This window comes from Eleutherodactylus coqui, chromosome 1, assembly GCF_035609145.1.
Source record: "Eleutherodactylus coqui strain aEleCoq1 chromosome 1, aEleCoq1.hap1, whole genome shotgun sequence".
Lineage (NCBI taxonomy): Eukaryota > Metazoa > Chordata > Amphibia > Anura > Eleutherodactylidae > Eleutherodactylus > Eleutherodactylus coqui.
The window spans coordinates 73147173-73159712 of NC_089837.1; the positions used below are offsets into that span (position 1 = coordinate 73147173).

At 42.1% G+C, this 12540-nt stretch overlaps 1 protein-coding gene across 1 annotated transcript in view; it reads right to left on the minus strand.

Moving 5' to 3' along the window:
• The window catches only part of GREB1 (growth regulating estrogen receptor binding 1), a 101404-nt gene that overhangs the window by 34139 nt on the left and 54725 nt on the right, over positions 1 to 12540 (minus strand). The window contains exons 15-20 of the mRNA XM_066597185.1: positions 12152 to 12344; positions 10613 to 10749; positions 7595 to 7934; positions 7313 to 7428; positions 6839 to 7038; positions 3178 to 3267 (exon numbers count right to left, since the gene is read on the minus strand). Of these exons, the coding sequence (XP_066453282.1) occupies positions 3178 to 3267; positions 6839 to 7038; positions 7313 to 7428; positions 7595 to 7934; positions 10613 to 10749; positions 12152 to 12344 (1076 nt within the window). The remainder of the gene's footprint in view (positions 1 to 3177; positions 3268 to 6838; positions 7039 to 7312; positions 7429 to 7594; positions 7935 to 10612; positions 10750 to 12151; positions 12345 to 12540) is intronic.

Below are 12540 nucleotides of genomic sequence, written 5' to 3' on the forward strand. Positions count from 1 at the left end.
ATTCATAAATCCCACCTCCAGGAAGCGATGGCTCTGATTGGTTCTTAAGTGCTGCTCAGCCAATCAATGCAGTGCTCGATGAACTAATGCGATGGCTGTGATTGGTTCATCAAGTGCTGCATTGATTGGCTGAGAAGCGGTCAAAGAACCAATCACAGCCAGCACATTGTGGAGGCGGGATTTATGTAATGGCGAATCAATGCCTCGGCTCAGCCAATTCATAAATTCCGCCTCCACAACGCGATGGCTGTGATTGGTTCTTTGAACACTGTGCAGCCAATCAATGCAGTGCTTGATAAACAAATCAGAGCCATCGCATTTGTTTATTGAGCACTGCACTGCTTGGCTAAGAAGCAGTAGAGAACCATTCAGAGCCATCACTTCCTGGAGGCAGGGTTTATGAATCTCTTAACCAGGAAGTAGTCTTCTAAGGGTAGCCGAGGACTGCAAAAAGCACATCGGTGCTCCAGCAGTGGGAGGGACCCGGAGCGAGCCTTCTAGGTAAGTATAATAAGATATCCCCCAAAAACAAGACCTAGCGCCTCTTTTGGGGCAAAAATTAATATATGACACGGTCTTATTTTCAGTGAAACACGGTAGATCTGTAATACAGCTTCCTTCGAAATCTACAGGAACATACTGGCAAATTTACTGTTCAGAATTCGACAGTCTTCTGGCGCAAATTGTACTAAAACACTATCAAACATACTTTGTATGATATTGATAATGTATTTTGGACACTTTTTTCCAGCTCGTGCTACAAAGGGTCGTGGCTTTGTGGGAAACGAGGATTGGTCTGAAGGCACCAAATTTGTGGCATCATTTTCATCGTAAACTACAACAACTAATAGGAGGCATAAACTTAGACTACTCCTTTAAGAATACCCCTTTAAGAATTACACTTTTACATTCTTTTATGTCCGACTAAATACTGCAGTACAGAAATAACAGTACATTTAAAGCGTTATCAAGAAACTCCATGATAAATTCCCCTAGAGAGACTAAAAATGCAGAAAACGTTTAATACAGTCTTCGAAACATGAACCAACAAATAGTAAAAGCTCAACATGAATCCTGTTCCCATCTATGAAGAGAAAGAAATATATACAATCATAAATGAACAGAACTGGGGGGTGTAAAAGTCCAAACGATTAAAATATCTATATATCTAACTATTAAATCATGTTATTCATCCATCACAGCAAATGGTGTAAAAGAACAAAAAAAAAACGAATTTCTGTTTTTTAATCATCCTGACTCCCCTAAAAATGGAATAAAAGGTGATCAAAAAGTCATAAAAACCGCAAAATGCTGCCAATAAAAACTACAGCTCACCTCACAAGAATAGCCCCATTTGTACAAAAATAAAAAGGTTATGGGTTGTAGAGACACAAAACCGAAGTGTTTTTATCTGGTACAAATAGTGGTGAGCACCGTTGCCTTGCGGCCCTAGGCTTCTGGGCTTAAATCCAACCAAGAGCAACAGATGCATGGAGTTTGTATATTCTCCCCATGCTTGCGTGGGTTTCCTCTTGGTGTTCCGGTTTCCTCTTTCACACCAAAAATATACTAATAGGCAAATATAGATTGAGCCCCAGTGAGTACAGTGCCCAATATACATGATGAAAATCTGTATACAGCACTGAAGAATATGTATGCACTATATACATGAGTAATGAAAATAAAAAAAATATGACAACAACTATAAAAATGTGGTACTTACATGATCATACAGACCTACAGAATAACTACCCTAAAATATACAATTTGTTTTCCATACCACCCCACAAAAAATATTTAAAAGGTCACTCCTGCAAAAAAAAAAAAAACTACATTTTTCCATCCTTGCCCCCCTCACCTAATTGCCTGTCACACTCTGGAGGTCTCCGATATATATTGCAGTCACTTCCATGCAGTGCAGCCTCCTGCATGATACTTATCATATATATATATATATATATATATATATATATATATATATATATATATATATACATTTATAGCTTATTCATACGAGTTTATATTGGCCGTTGTTTTCACGGCCGGCTGATATACGCTACCATCTGATGCATTATATTCCAATGCATGAGGTCACAAGGCGTATTCCCGCAGCATAAAAGCACCCGGCTGGCAATTATAGCGCCGGGCGCTTTTACGCTGGCCAGCACAAATAGTCCTGGAACTATCTTCCCGGCCGTAATACGTCGGCCGCTGAATATACTCCTATGGGAGCCAATGACAGCAGTCAGAAAAGGGAGGTGGGCAGGGAGTTTAGCAGCATGACTGTTAACCTCCCTACCCCTTCTCTCCTCTCTCCTCCCCTCCGGCTGTTTGCAATGGGAGGGGGCAGGAGCCATTGCCGGCTGCGGACAAGGGGTGTGAGCTTAGCTCCGCCCCCTCCCATTGCAAACAGCCGGAGGGGAGGAGAGAGGCAGAGAGCCGCGAGGGGGAGGTAAGGTATCGTGGCCTTGGTGTATATGAGCTGGGCTTGTGTCATCTGAACGGGTGCCCAAACATTAGATTTGTGCACCTGTTCATGCATTTTTATGTCGCCGGTGGTCGAAAGTAAAAATGCTGACGCCCGTGTGAATGCAGCCTAATGCTGAGATTTCTCCCTGCTCACTTTCTCTATGTTCTGCTAACACTCCAATGATGCATCTGCACCATAGTACATTACCAGCTAGAGACTGTACCATCTCTATCTACTGGGAGGACACTGCCTTTACCTTCTATATTCACCTAAATAAACTGCAGACTATAATTACAGGAGGATGAGCTGTGATCTACTCTATTATAACTGTGTGCCTGCAATCATCAGCAGTAACAAAATGAAATGAAAGATAAAAATTCCCCAGAGTGTAGTTTTTAACCCCTTCACGCTACAGAACGTACAGTTTGTATAGAGGGGTTTCATATTTTTCTAGGGTGATATGCCATCATACAAGTCTCATGGTCACATCCTAATTTTTTGTTCATAGTTGGACTTTGGTACTAGAAATGACGGGTCTAATCCCACTACAAACCTATCCCACGTATCTCGCTATTGATTTTCTCCTTTCTACGGCACTGTCGGTTCAGCTGTTTCTTCAACGACAAGACTCATCCTCCTCCACTGGCAATAACAGAACAGCAAGATCACTGAATATCGTCTCATCCATTACAATGGCAGGATCTTACCAGAGGCTTTTGAACACAGAGATGAAGAGGCAGAATCATCTGACGGTGATCTTTGTCTTTTACCAGGGCTCTGTTTCTCCGAATTAGACCCTTTTTTAATGGAAGGAAACGAAAATCTATTTAACTGATGCCAAAAGCCATTATCCCATTGACTTTACAGAACAAGCGAGCAATTAAAGACATAGAGACCAATTAAGACGTCATCAGGTTTCTGTACCAATTACTGTATATAATGTACCCTAGCAAAAAGAATGCCATATATTTACTATGAGAACACATAATAGGGGTCACTTACATAAGACAGAAAAGGGAGAACGACATCAATAAAGTCACTGAGGTATTGTGCATTTGGGATGATTCCAGGTTAATTACAATGCTAATGTCATTAACAACAGAATTAGAGTAATTTGCATCTCAAAAGACTGGCAGAGACGTCTCTTCAGCTTCCGACAAGCGCACCTGGGGTGAAATGTTTCCTTCTTAATTATCAGGTAATTATTAACTTTTTCGCACCAAGCTGAAGAATATTGGAGAATTCCTAAAATGCTGCTTGTAAGTATTTAGATTGGTTGGAGGGGGAAACAACAGAGGGCTGGAGCCCACAGAAATAAGGTGTGAAATGACAGAAATATCAGCAGAGGGTAGAACTCATTGAAAGTCATCTTCCTTTATCAAAATGTTCAAATTTCTACAAGACAAATCTTATGATTGATTCTAGGAAAGCTTAGCGACAACCAATATGGCTGCCATCACTATTACAACATCGGTTGTCAGCAAGAAGACTAGGAAAATCTATCTAGCTCTAATGAAAATGAACAAATAACGAGTCCTGTAATATGAACTAAGTTGCTTTGGTAGATGAATGCCAATCGATGAGATTGGCGCTCATCTACCTGGCCTTTAAGCCTCATTCATATGAGTGATGCGTTTTTACGCTAGCCGCATCACGCTTGAAAAATTGCATCAATGAAGAATCGCTGTGATCGAGTGCCAAGCTTAATTCGCGTTTTCTCGTACATTCACATGAGCGTATCATGTCGGTTGGCAGAAATCCTCAGAATACTGCTAATGCTTAAATAGAGCCAGCTGTCTTCTTTTCTGAGCGCCAGATGCAGGTAAACTCCATCCTCCTCCCTTTTTTTCAGCTCCCATAGGAGTCTATGGGAGTCTCCAGCGTTTTTGACAAAAGATAGGTTAAGACCTATCTTTTGATGCAGTGTGAAAAATCGACAAGCGAAAATGGTCGTTGTTTTCCCATTTTGACAGTGCAATTTTTTTTCATGCGCCAGAATATCGTTCAAGTGAATGAAGGCATGTAAAGGCCCTCGTGTGAATGAAACCTTTTCCTGGCCAGTTCAGACGCTAATAAGATACAAATAATCATTCATTTTATCGGCCGTCCCCACACAGCTGTCACCGGTCGGCTGAATATCTTTCCATTTACATGGGAAGACATACAATTAGGCCGGCTTCACACTGGCGATAGGCTATTTTGCGTTGCGAGAGTGAGTGAAAACGTATTAAAATGAAACCAATGATTTTCAATGGTTACATTCTCATTAGCGATGCCTTCAGTGCACACTCGCAGCGCTAAGAAAAAGCAGCACTATCGCCCATTGTCTTTTAATGGGGCCGGTGCCAGCCCCATTTAAAACATAGGCAGTGCATCGCGCTGCTCCAAGACAGCTGTTACAGCTGTGGCAGAGGTCCGCGATGCTATCCATTGCTTTTAATGGGTTTGGAGCAATCCCCGGTCCGCTCCGCCTCCATTCAGTCAGTGATGCTCGTTACTGTGTAAAAGCACAGGAACGATTATCGCTGGGAAGACCTGTCGGCCATCTGTTGGTCAACAGATCATCCTGTGTAAAAGCACCCTTGTGGCCTATTTACATGACAAAAACGAACTATTCATTTCGTGGTTGTTTATCACTGAGCTTCAGTCAGCAACAAAACTATCGCTGGCTTCTCATTGCGTGTAAACGCTCCCCGCTCAGCGCTTCATGTAGAAGGTGAAGCGCTGAGCGAGAAACCAGAGATGTCTTTTAGTCTAAACACTCTGCAGGAGCACTGACGACCTTAGTGGTGACGTCAGCACTCGTGCAATCATTTAAGCAACTGTCGGCCCAGGCAGAGGCGTAACTTGAAGCTGCTGGGCCCCTATGCAAAACCTGTAACAGGGGCCCCAACTATAATGCTTTATTCATAGTACTCGGCTCCCCATATGGAGAAGAGAGGCCTTATGGGCCCCCTAAGGCTCTTGGGCCCGGGTGCAACCGCATCCCCTGCATCCTCTATAGTTACGCTCTTGGGCCCAGGTAAAAGGGCCATTAGACAATATGTTGATAATTATAGGCTCAGAGATAGAAGATTTGATAGGAGTGAAGTCAAAGAAGCCGACTGCCGGATTGGAGGCAGAGAGATAGGCAAGAATGGAGTAGTTGATTCTTACTAGATATATGAACAGCACTCTGGAGTCGTAGAGTAAGACTTGGAATCAATTTTGAGTGGAGTCGGTAGAAATGTGCAGACTCTGACTTTGGCTTCAAAATATTAAATGTTTTATTAATACATGATAGAAGACTGATGTTATTATTTTTACTACTAATTACTATATATGACCCTAATATGAAGGAGTCAACATCAGACTGTAGAAAAATAGAGGAGTTAGGGTTAATGTCAGACGTTTGGCATATTGACTCTACAGCATTGGATATGATAGAACATTAGATGAGAGTCAAAAGAGTGGAGTCATAGAAGCTGACTGTAGACTCGGAGATAGATGGAGAGATAGGCAAGAATAGAGTCGTAGAAGCTGACTATAGATTTGAAGATAGAACATTAGACGAGAGTCAAGTTATCAACGCTGATTATAGGCTCGTCCAGATAGCACATTAGAGAAGAATGGAGTCATAGAAGCTGACTGCAGACTCGGAGATAGATGGAGAGATAGGCAAGAATGGAGTCATAGAAGCTGACTATAGATTTGAAGATAGAACATTACTGAGTCATTAAAGCTGATTATAAAGATAGGACACTAAACAAGGTCATAGAAACTCATTGCAGGGGATAGAGAAATAGACAATACTAGAGCCATGCAAGAAGACTAGATATTCAAAGACAGAACAAGAGACAAGAGTGAAGCTATCAAAGTTGCTTCAGAAACAAAGCATAGGACCGGATTGGAGTCATAGAAGCCCACTATAGATTCAGAGATATAGAGGAAGGCGAGAAGTCTTGGATGCTCACTACAGACTCAAAAACAAAACAATAGGTAAGAGACGGATCATGGAAACTAGGTACAGAATGAAACCTCGAGAACAGAATGAAGATGAATTCAAGAAGAGTGGAGTTTTAACGATGGAACTCTAGGCAAGATGGAGAAATGGCGGATGACTATTCATGGGAAGCTGGAATACTCGAAATGCTGTCATAAGAGGCTATAATTATGGTATCCTTGAGCGACATCACGGTAACAAGTTCACCATAACTGCATAGTGCCATTTTCTTATCTTGTACATGGATTCAGCACCAATTTTCCTCTAGAAATCACTAGGCAATGTTGACAGCTATGGAACTACTAAGGTTTTGATGTGTTATACATGGCCACATACATACTAGTAGCATCTGAGATTGTTAGAAAATTTTGGAACTACTGTCTTACCATCCAGTCCCGTCTCCTCATCCTCATTGTCGGTACTACTTAGTTTGTCAGGGTCACTGTCCAGGACATCTTTGCCATGTCCTCTGTCTTGAGATGTATCTGAATCAAGAAAACAAGATGCACATCCCAGTTCCTGTTCTATTGCTGTTCTTTCCCAAGTATGAAACTGTACTAGACGGAGATCACAGTACCGCAAAGACCTGTAACCGCAAGAAATACAACAAATATAATTCATTGGTCCTCATAATGGTTCCTGTAATGGTATGGTTGATTATGTAAAAAATCACGACTATGTAAAAATTCTCTCTGACCACATATATGGTCAATCATTTGGTGAGTGGCCAAATTATAAAGATCTCATTTGGGCCATTTAGCATGATCAGGTATTATGCAATCTGACACTACAATGAACCCTATAACTCTACAGGTCAAGTGCCCAACCCTTCTATTGTCTTTAAGCAAAATCACACTCACCTTGGCAAAGATTCACCAAGAGGCTCCATTCCACTGCAAATCAGAATGCATGGAAGGCCTTCCAGTGCCAGGTATGTCCGGGGCTGCCAGTCTTCCTCTTCATTTTTTTGCCAGACCTATCGATAAATTGATATGACAATTAATTCTACCGCATGTCAATATAAAGAGGAAAACTAATATACAGAATTCTTTAGGCCCACACACACTGTAGTTATTTTTTTTCTGAAAGGATTATGTTGGAAATATGCTGGAGGTCTACACAAAAAAGTCAACAATGGTTACCTTCAGTTGGTCCACAAAGTGCTTCCCAATAGTAATTGCCGTGTTGGCCGCCCCCAGTATTATTTCAAAACGATTTTGTAAACCCAGACGTTCTCTAACATGGCAAAGACGCTCATAGGCTAATGTGGCCAACTGAATGCAAGTGATTCTCAAGAGAACCATAAGTCCATGCCCACCAGCACACTGTTTGGGTGAGTTCAGGAGGTTCTGAACAATCTCTAGAGTTTCCACTGAAGTATAGCTCTTCATCTGAGAGAGTCCACAGACGGCCATCATGGCTGAGGAGTAGTGCTGGATGAGAAGGAATGTCCGTATTACAGCACTGTGAAGTTTAGGAAACCTGATGGGGATTACAGAACAAAAAAAAAAATTGGTGAAACTGGAGAAGATGACACGTTGATTTCATGATACAATAACTCTTCGAGTCTTATGTATGATCAGATAATACACGGATTTAAAAGAAAAAATTCTTGCAATTAAAGAGTTGAGTTGTGCGCATAGAATATTCTCAGTTGCTCTTTGCAAGGGAGGTTGATCACTTATTAAGGATCTATTTACATTTGCTTCGGAGGCACCAAAATACCGGACAAAATAGCAAAGCATGATGAGGTATTTTGTCTGGTAAAATGCTGGGGTGCATAATGGAAATCCAAAGGACCTCATTATAGTTAGTGGGGTCTGTCAGGCGCCATTCATGCCCGTCATGTCCCGGATCTGGCTCTTCATTTATTTTCGCAGTTTGCCATTTATGATTGAGTTGGGCAACAAAAATGAACAGTGCAGGTGTAAATCCAGCCTAATGTGTAAGGGTACAGCCACATGGGACATCATTTCCAAATTGGAGAATTGGCTACAGATTTTGCTGTGGATCTGTGTCAAATCTATATGTGTTACATGTGGATTTTGGAGCGAATTCAATGCGGATCTCACCCCCTCATTTGAAGAGATGAAATCTATTATGAAAATCTGCAGCAAAAATTAACATACTGTGGAATTAAAAATCCGCATAATGGGCACATTTCTGTTGTGGATTTTTTAAGGAGCACACAGATGAGATTTCTTCGAATTGCATCCACACTGGTTGTACTGTAGAACTCTATGAGTTTTCTGCAGGCAAATCCGCTGCTCATAATCTGCAGTGTTCACGCTTTGCATGGATGTGTAATGGATTTGCTGCAAATTTTCTGCAGCAGAAAAAATCCACAGCAAATCTGCATTAACCCTTTCCAATCCACTGTCTGACGTCTTCAGACGTTCTGATTGAAGGCTGTACAGCTCTGATGTCGGAAGACGTCCGGCAGGGTATTCTTACTGTATATTACTGTCCGCTCTGTTGTCGGTGGCCTCTTCAGCATGTCACATACCACAGTACTGGCTCTAGCCAACAGATGGCGCCATTGTATAATGGCAGAAAGAGAAAGCCCCCTAGGAAACCCTGAATTCAAAATTGGATTGCGAAGGGTTAAAATCTGCACAGAATGCTACCCATTTTGATGTAGATTTCAGTGTGCATTTGTTGCAGATTTTTCTGCTACAAAAAATCCACAGCAAATCCACCAAGTGGGAACATATTCTAAGGTTATATTCACACCGGGCAGATTTGCTGTGGAAAATCCATATGAACTTTTTTCCCAAAAAATTCAAAAAGGATTCCGCTTTGGCAAATCTGCCCCATTCTGTCCTTTTTTTGTGGATTTCCGGCTGTGGATCGCAACAAAAAAATATATATACGTGGCTTCTCCCTGCTCCGCTAAAGTGTCTTGCTAGCTCCCCGCTGGGATCTCATGCCCTTTACTGGTTGGCTCAACCCATGTGATTGCTGCAATGTTGTGACTGGCTGTAGTGGTTATGTTATCAATGCAGTCTGGGATGCAGAGACTGGCAGGGGAGCAAACAAGACTCTTCAGGCAAGTGGGAAGAAGTTGTGAGTAGAACGCTTTATTTTAAAAGTTTTTTCATTGAACAAAATGCCCCTCCCTACAGATCCGCAGGGAATCTACAGCTCAATCTGCAACAATTTGGATTTGTTGAAGATTCTGACTTTCCCTTTTAACTCAATGTGGAAGATCCACAACCAATCCACAGCGTAATTTGACATACTACAGATGCAATATCCAAATCACAGATTTTTTATGCAATGTGTGGATGTGATTTCTGTGAATCCCATCCACTTTGTTGATACTCTACATATTTTAAGCACACAAATCCGCAGCGGAAAACCATTCTGTGTATCCTTCCCGCGTAAACATATCCTACATGGGTTTTCTGACTGATGACTTTTATGGCATATGCACTGGATTGGAAATAGTGTAATTCATGGGGGTCCAACTGATACCGGTGGTCTGTTACTGGCCGAGAAGTGGATGTTCATGTGCAGCCATTGATAATGTAACAGGTATAAGGACATTGAGGCTAACATCACACGGGCGAGCACAATATGAGACCGTGAATCACAGCCCCATATCACGCTCGCTATTCATGTGAATTCCCCATGGATGCGAGGTGTTTCTATATCAAAACAGCCTCGCATCACTTCCGCGGTGGAGGATCGCAGAGTGGGAGACCTCGCACCGCATCGTGTGCACCTACCATGTGGTGCGATGCTGCGCCAGCCCCATTGAAAACAATGGGCGGTGTGATGCGGGAGCACGTTGCAAAGTAGAACACGCCGCGTTTCTTTTTCCTGCATCGCAGTGCCATGCGGGAAAACATCACTTATGTGTATGATCCCAATAAAGGAAGGTTCATGTTTGTGCAAGATTTGTGCATCTGTAAAGCCGGTCTAATAGTGCAATTTCTACAAAACATTGTATGACTCCAGCTAAACATTTCATGCATATTACAGCAATCTCTTCTGCTCCCCCATATGTTCACTGTAAATGGCTGAGTGTGCACATTAATTACAATGTAGACAGACATTTGACATTGTGGAATGCTGATCGGTCTCCAAGCATTTTCTTTTAAACATGAAAGCCATTTCCCTGGCAGGAGGGAAGTTTAATTCCGAGATTCTCTGACCTTTTTCCCAATGCCAACACAATGGCTTCAAAGGAACTGTCATGACGTAGCAGGGGAAGACTGTGCCCAGACAGCGTGGATTCAATGTACTGCGATAGGCCAAAGTACTTCCTGTTCTCGGGGTACAGCTCCATTCCCTGCAGGAAGCAATGCATCACATCATCTGATGAGCTCCGGACAGACAAGACAAAGAACAAAATGTGCAAGTTTACAAAAAACAGGATTGCTTCTTTCCTAAAACGACAACGCTAGGAAAAAGTATTTGCCCCTTTCCACATATCCCCTATTAATCCATATGCTGTATATCACAGTAATACTTAAGGAGCCCAGTTACTCTATATACTTTATATAGTGTAAAAGGACATTCGTTAATCCTTTCATGACCAAGGGTCGTTGATGCGCTTTGCATCCTAGTCACATTCTGCAGCTCTGGTACCCTCACTTTCCAAAAAATCCAAATATTTTGATTTTTTAGGTCACATATATTTACAAGAGGGTTTATTTTTTGTCCAATGAGTTGTATTTTTCAATGGCACCATTTAACATATCATATAATGTATTGGAGGATTTTCTAAAAATTTCTAAGTGGTGCAAAGTGGGGGGAAAAAACCCAATTGTAGCATTTGGTGAGGGGGGGGGGGTATTTCTACAGCATTCATGGTCCAGTTAAAGTGACCTATTATCTTTATTCTGTGGGTCAGTACGATTATAGTGATACCAAATTGATATTCTTTAACCCTTTGCAATCCAATTTTGGATTCAGGGTTTCCTAGGGGGCTTTCTCTTTCTGCCATTATACAATGCCACCATCTGCTGGCTAGAGCCAGTACTGCAGTATGGGACATGCTGGAGAGGCCCCCAACAACAGAGCAGGCAGTAATCTACAGTAAGAATACCCTGCCGGACGTCTTCCGACATCAGAGCTGTACAACCTTCATTCAGAATGTCTTTAGATGTCAGACAGTGGATTGAAAAGGGTTAAAGGGCAATTCCAGTCCTAAAAGCCCTTTAAAAATCTCTATGGTCAGTGACAGACGAGCACATTCCATCCGCCTTTATAAATCTACAACACGGATGGTTGGCCTGACCTGATTGCAGGTATCCTGACCCAAACTACATGTATCATGAATCTATGATGCTTGTAGTTCGGGTCAGGAGACCCACGACCAGTCTAGGACAACCATCCATATTACAGCCGCATATATGAGTCCGGGAAGATGTTCATCTGTCACTGGCCTTAGAGGTTTTATCTATCTTTGTACAACTTCTTGCTACTTTATTCAAAGCTTATAGAAGCCAAGAGCCAATTCTTCTTTGAATGAGGGTGGGGTTCGTCTAACAGGCATAGCCATTACTACATAAGGGGGTTATCCTGATTCCTATAACATCTACAATGAGCACATGGATCCTTGATAAGATGAAAATTGGATAGTACCAAGCAACACCACACAACTAAATAGCATCCAGTAAACGGCAGATGCTAGTTATTGGCTGCGGCTAGTTACGTAATACAACCAGTGACTATATTACAATACCTACATGGCTGTATGATGAAGGCCAGTGGATCTCATTGTAGGGGCTGATACGGGTGTTCTGCGTCTGCAGGGCGTAGGGGCAAGATGTCACATGCAGGAGTAAAACATTTGCCAAATCTATTAATTCCCTGCAGTTCAACAGCCGATCAACTAGTCCAAAGGAGGCCTCCTTCTGAGGATAAGGACTGTAAAGAGAGCTGTTGAGGAGAAGACACAGAGGAAGACAAGTGAGCATAGTCACTATTAATTGAGAGTAAGCAGTTGTGGAGAACACATTGAGCACAGATAAATGGGGCATGTAGGAGAAGTATTACAGACTAATGCATTCATATGACAAGGGACGCGCCTCCCACCCCTAACAGTTCTACCGTTCATGTCTTTCATTGAGCTCAT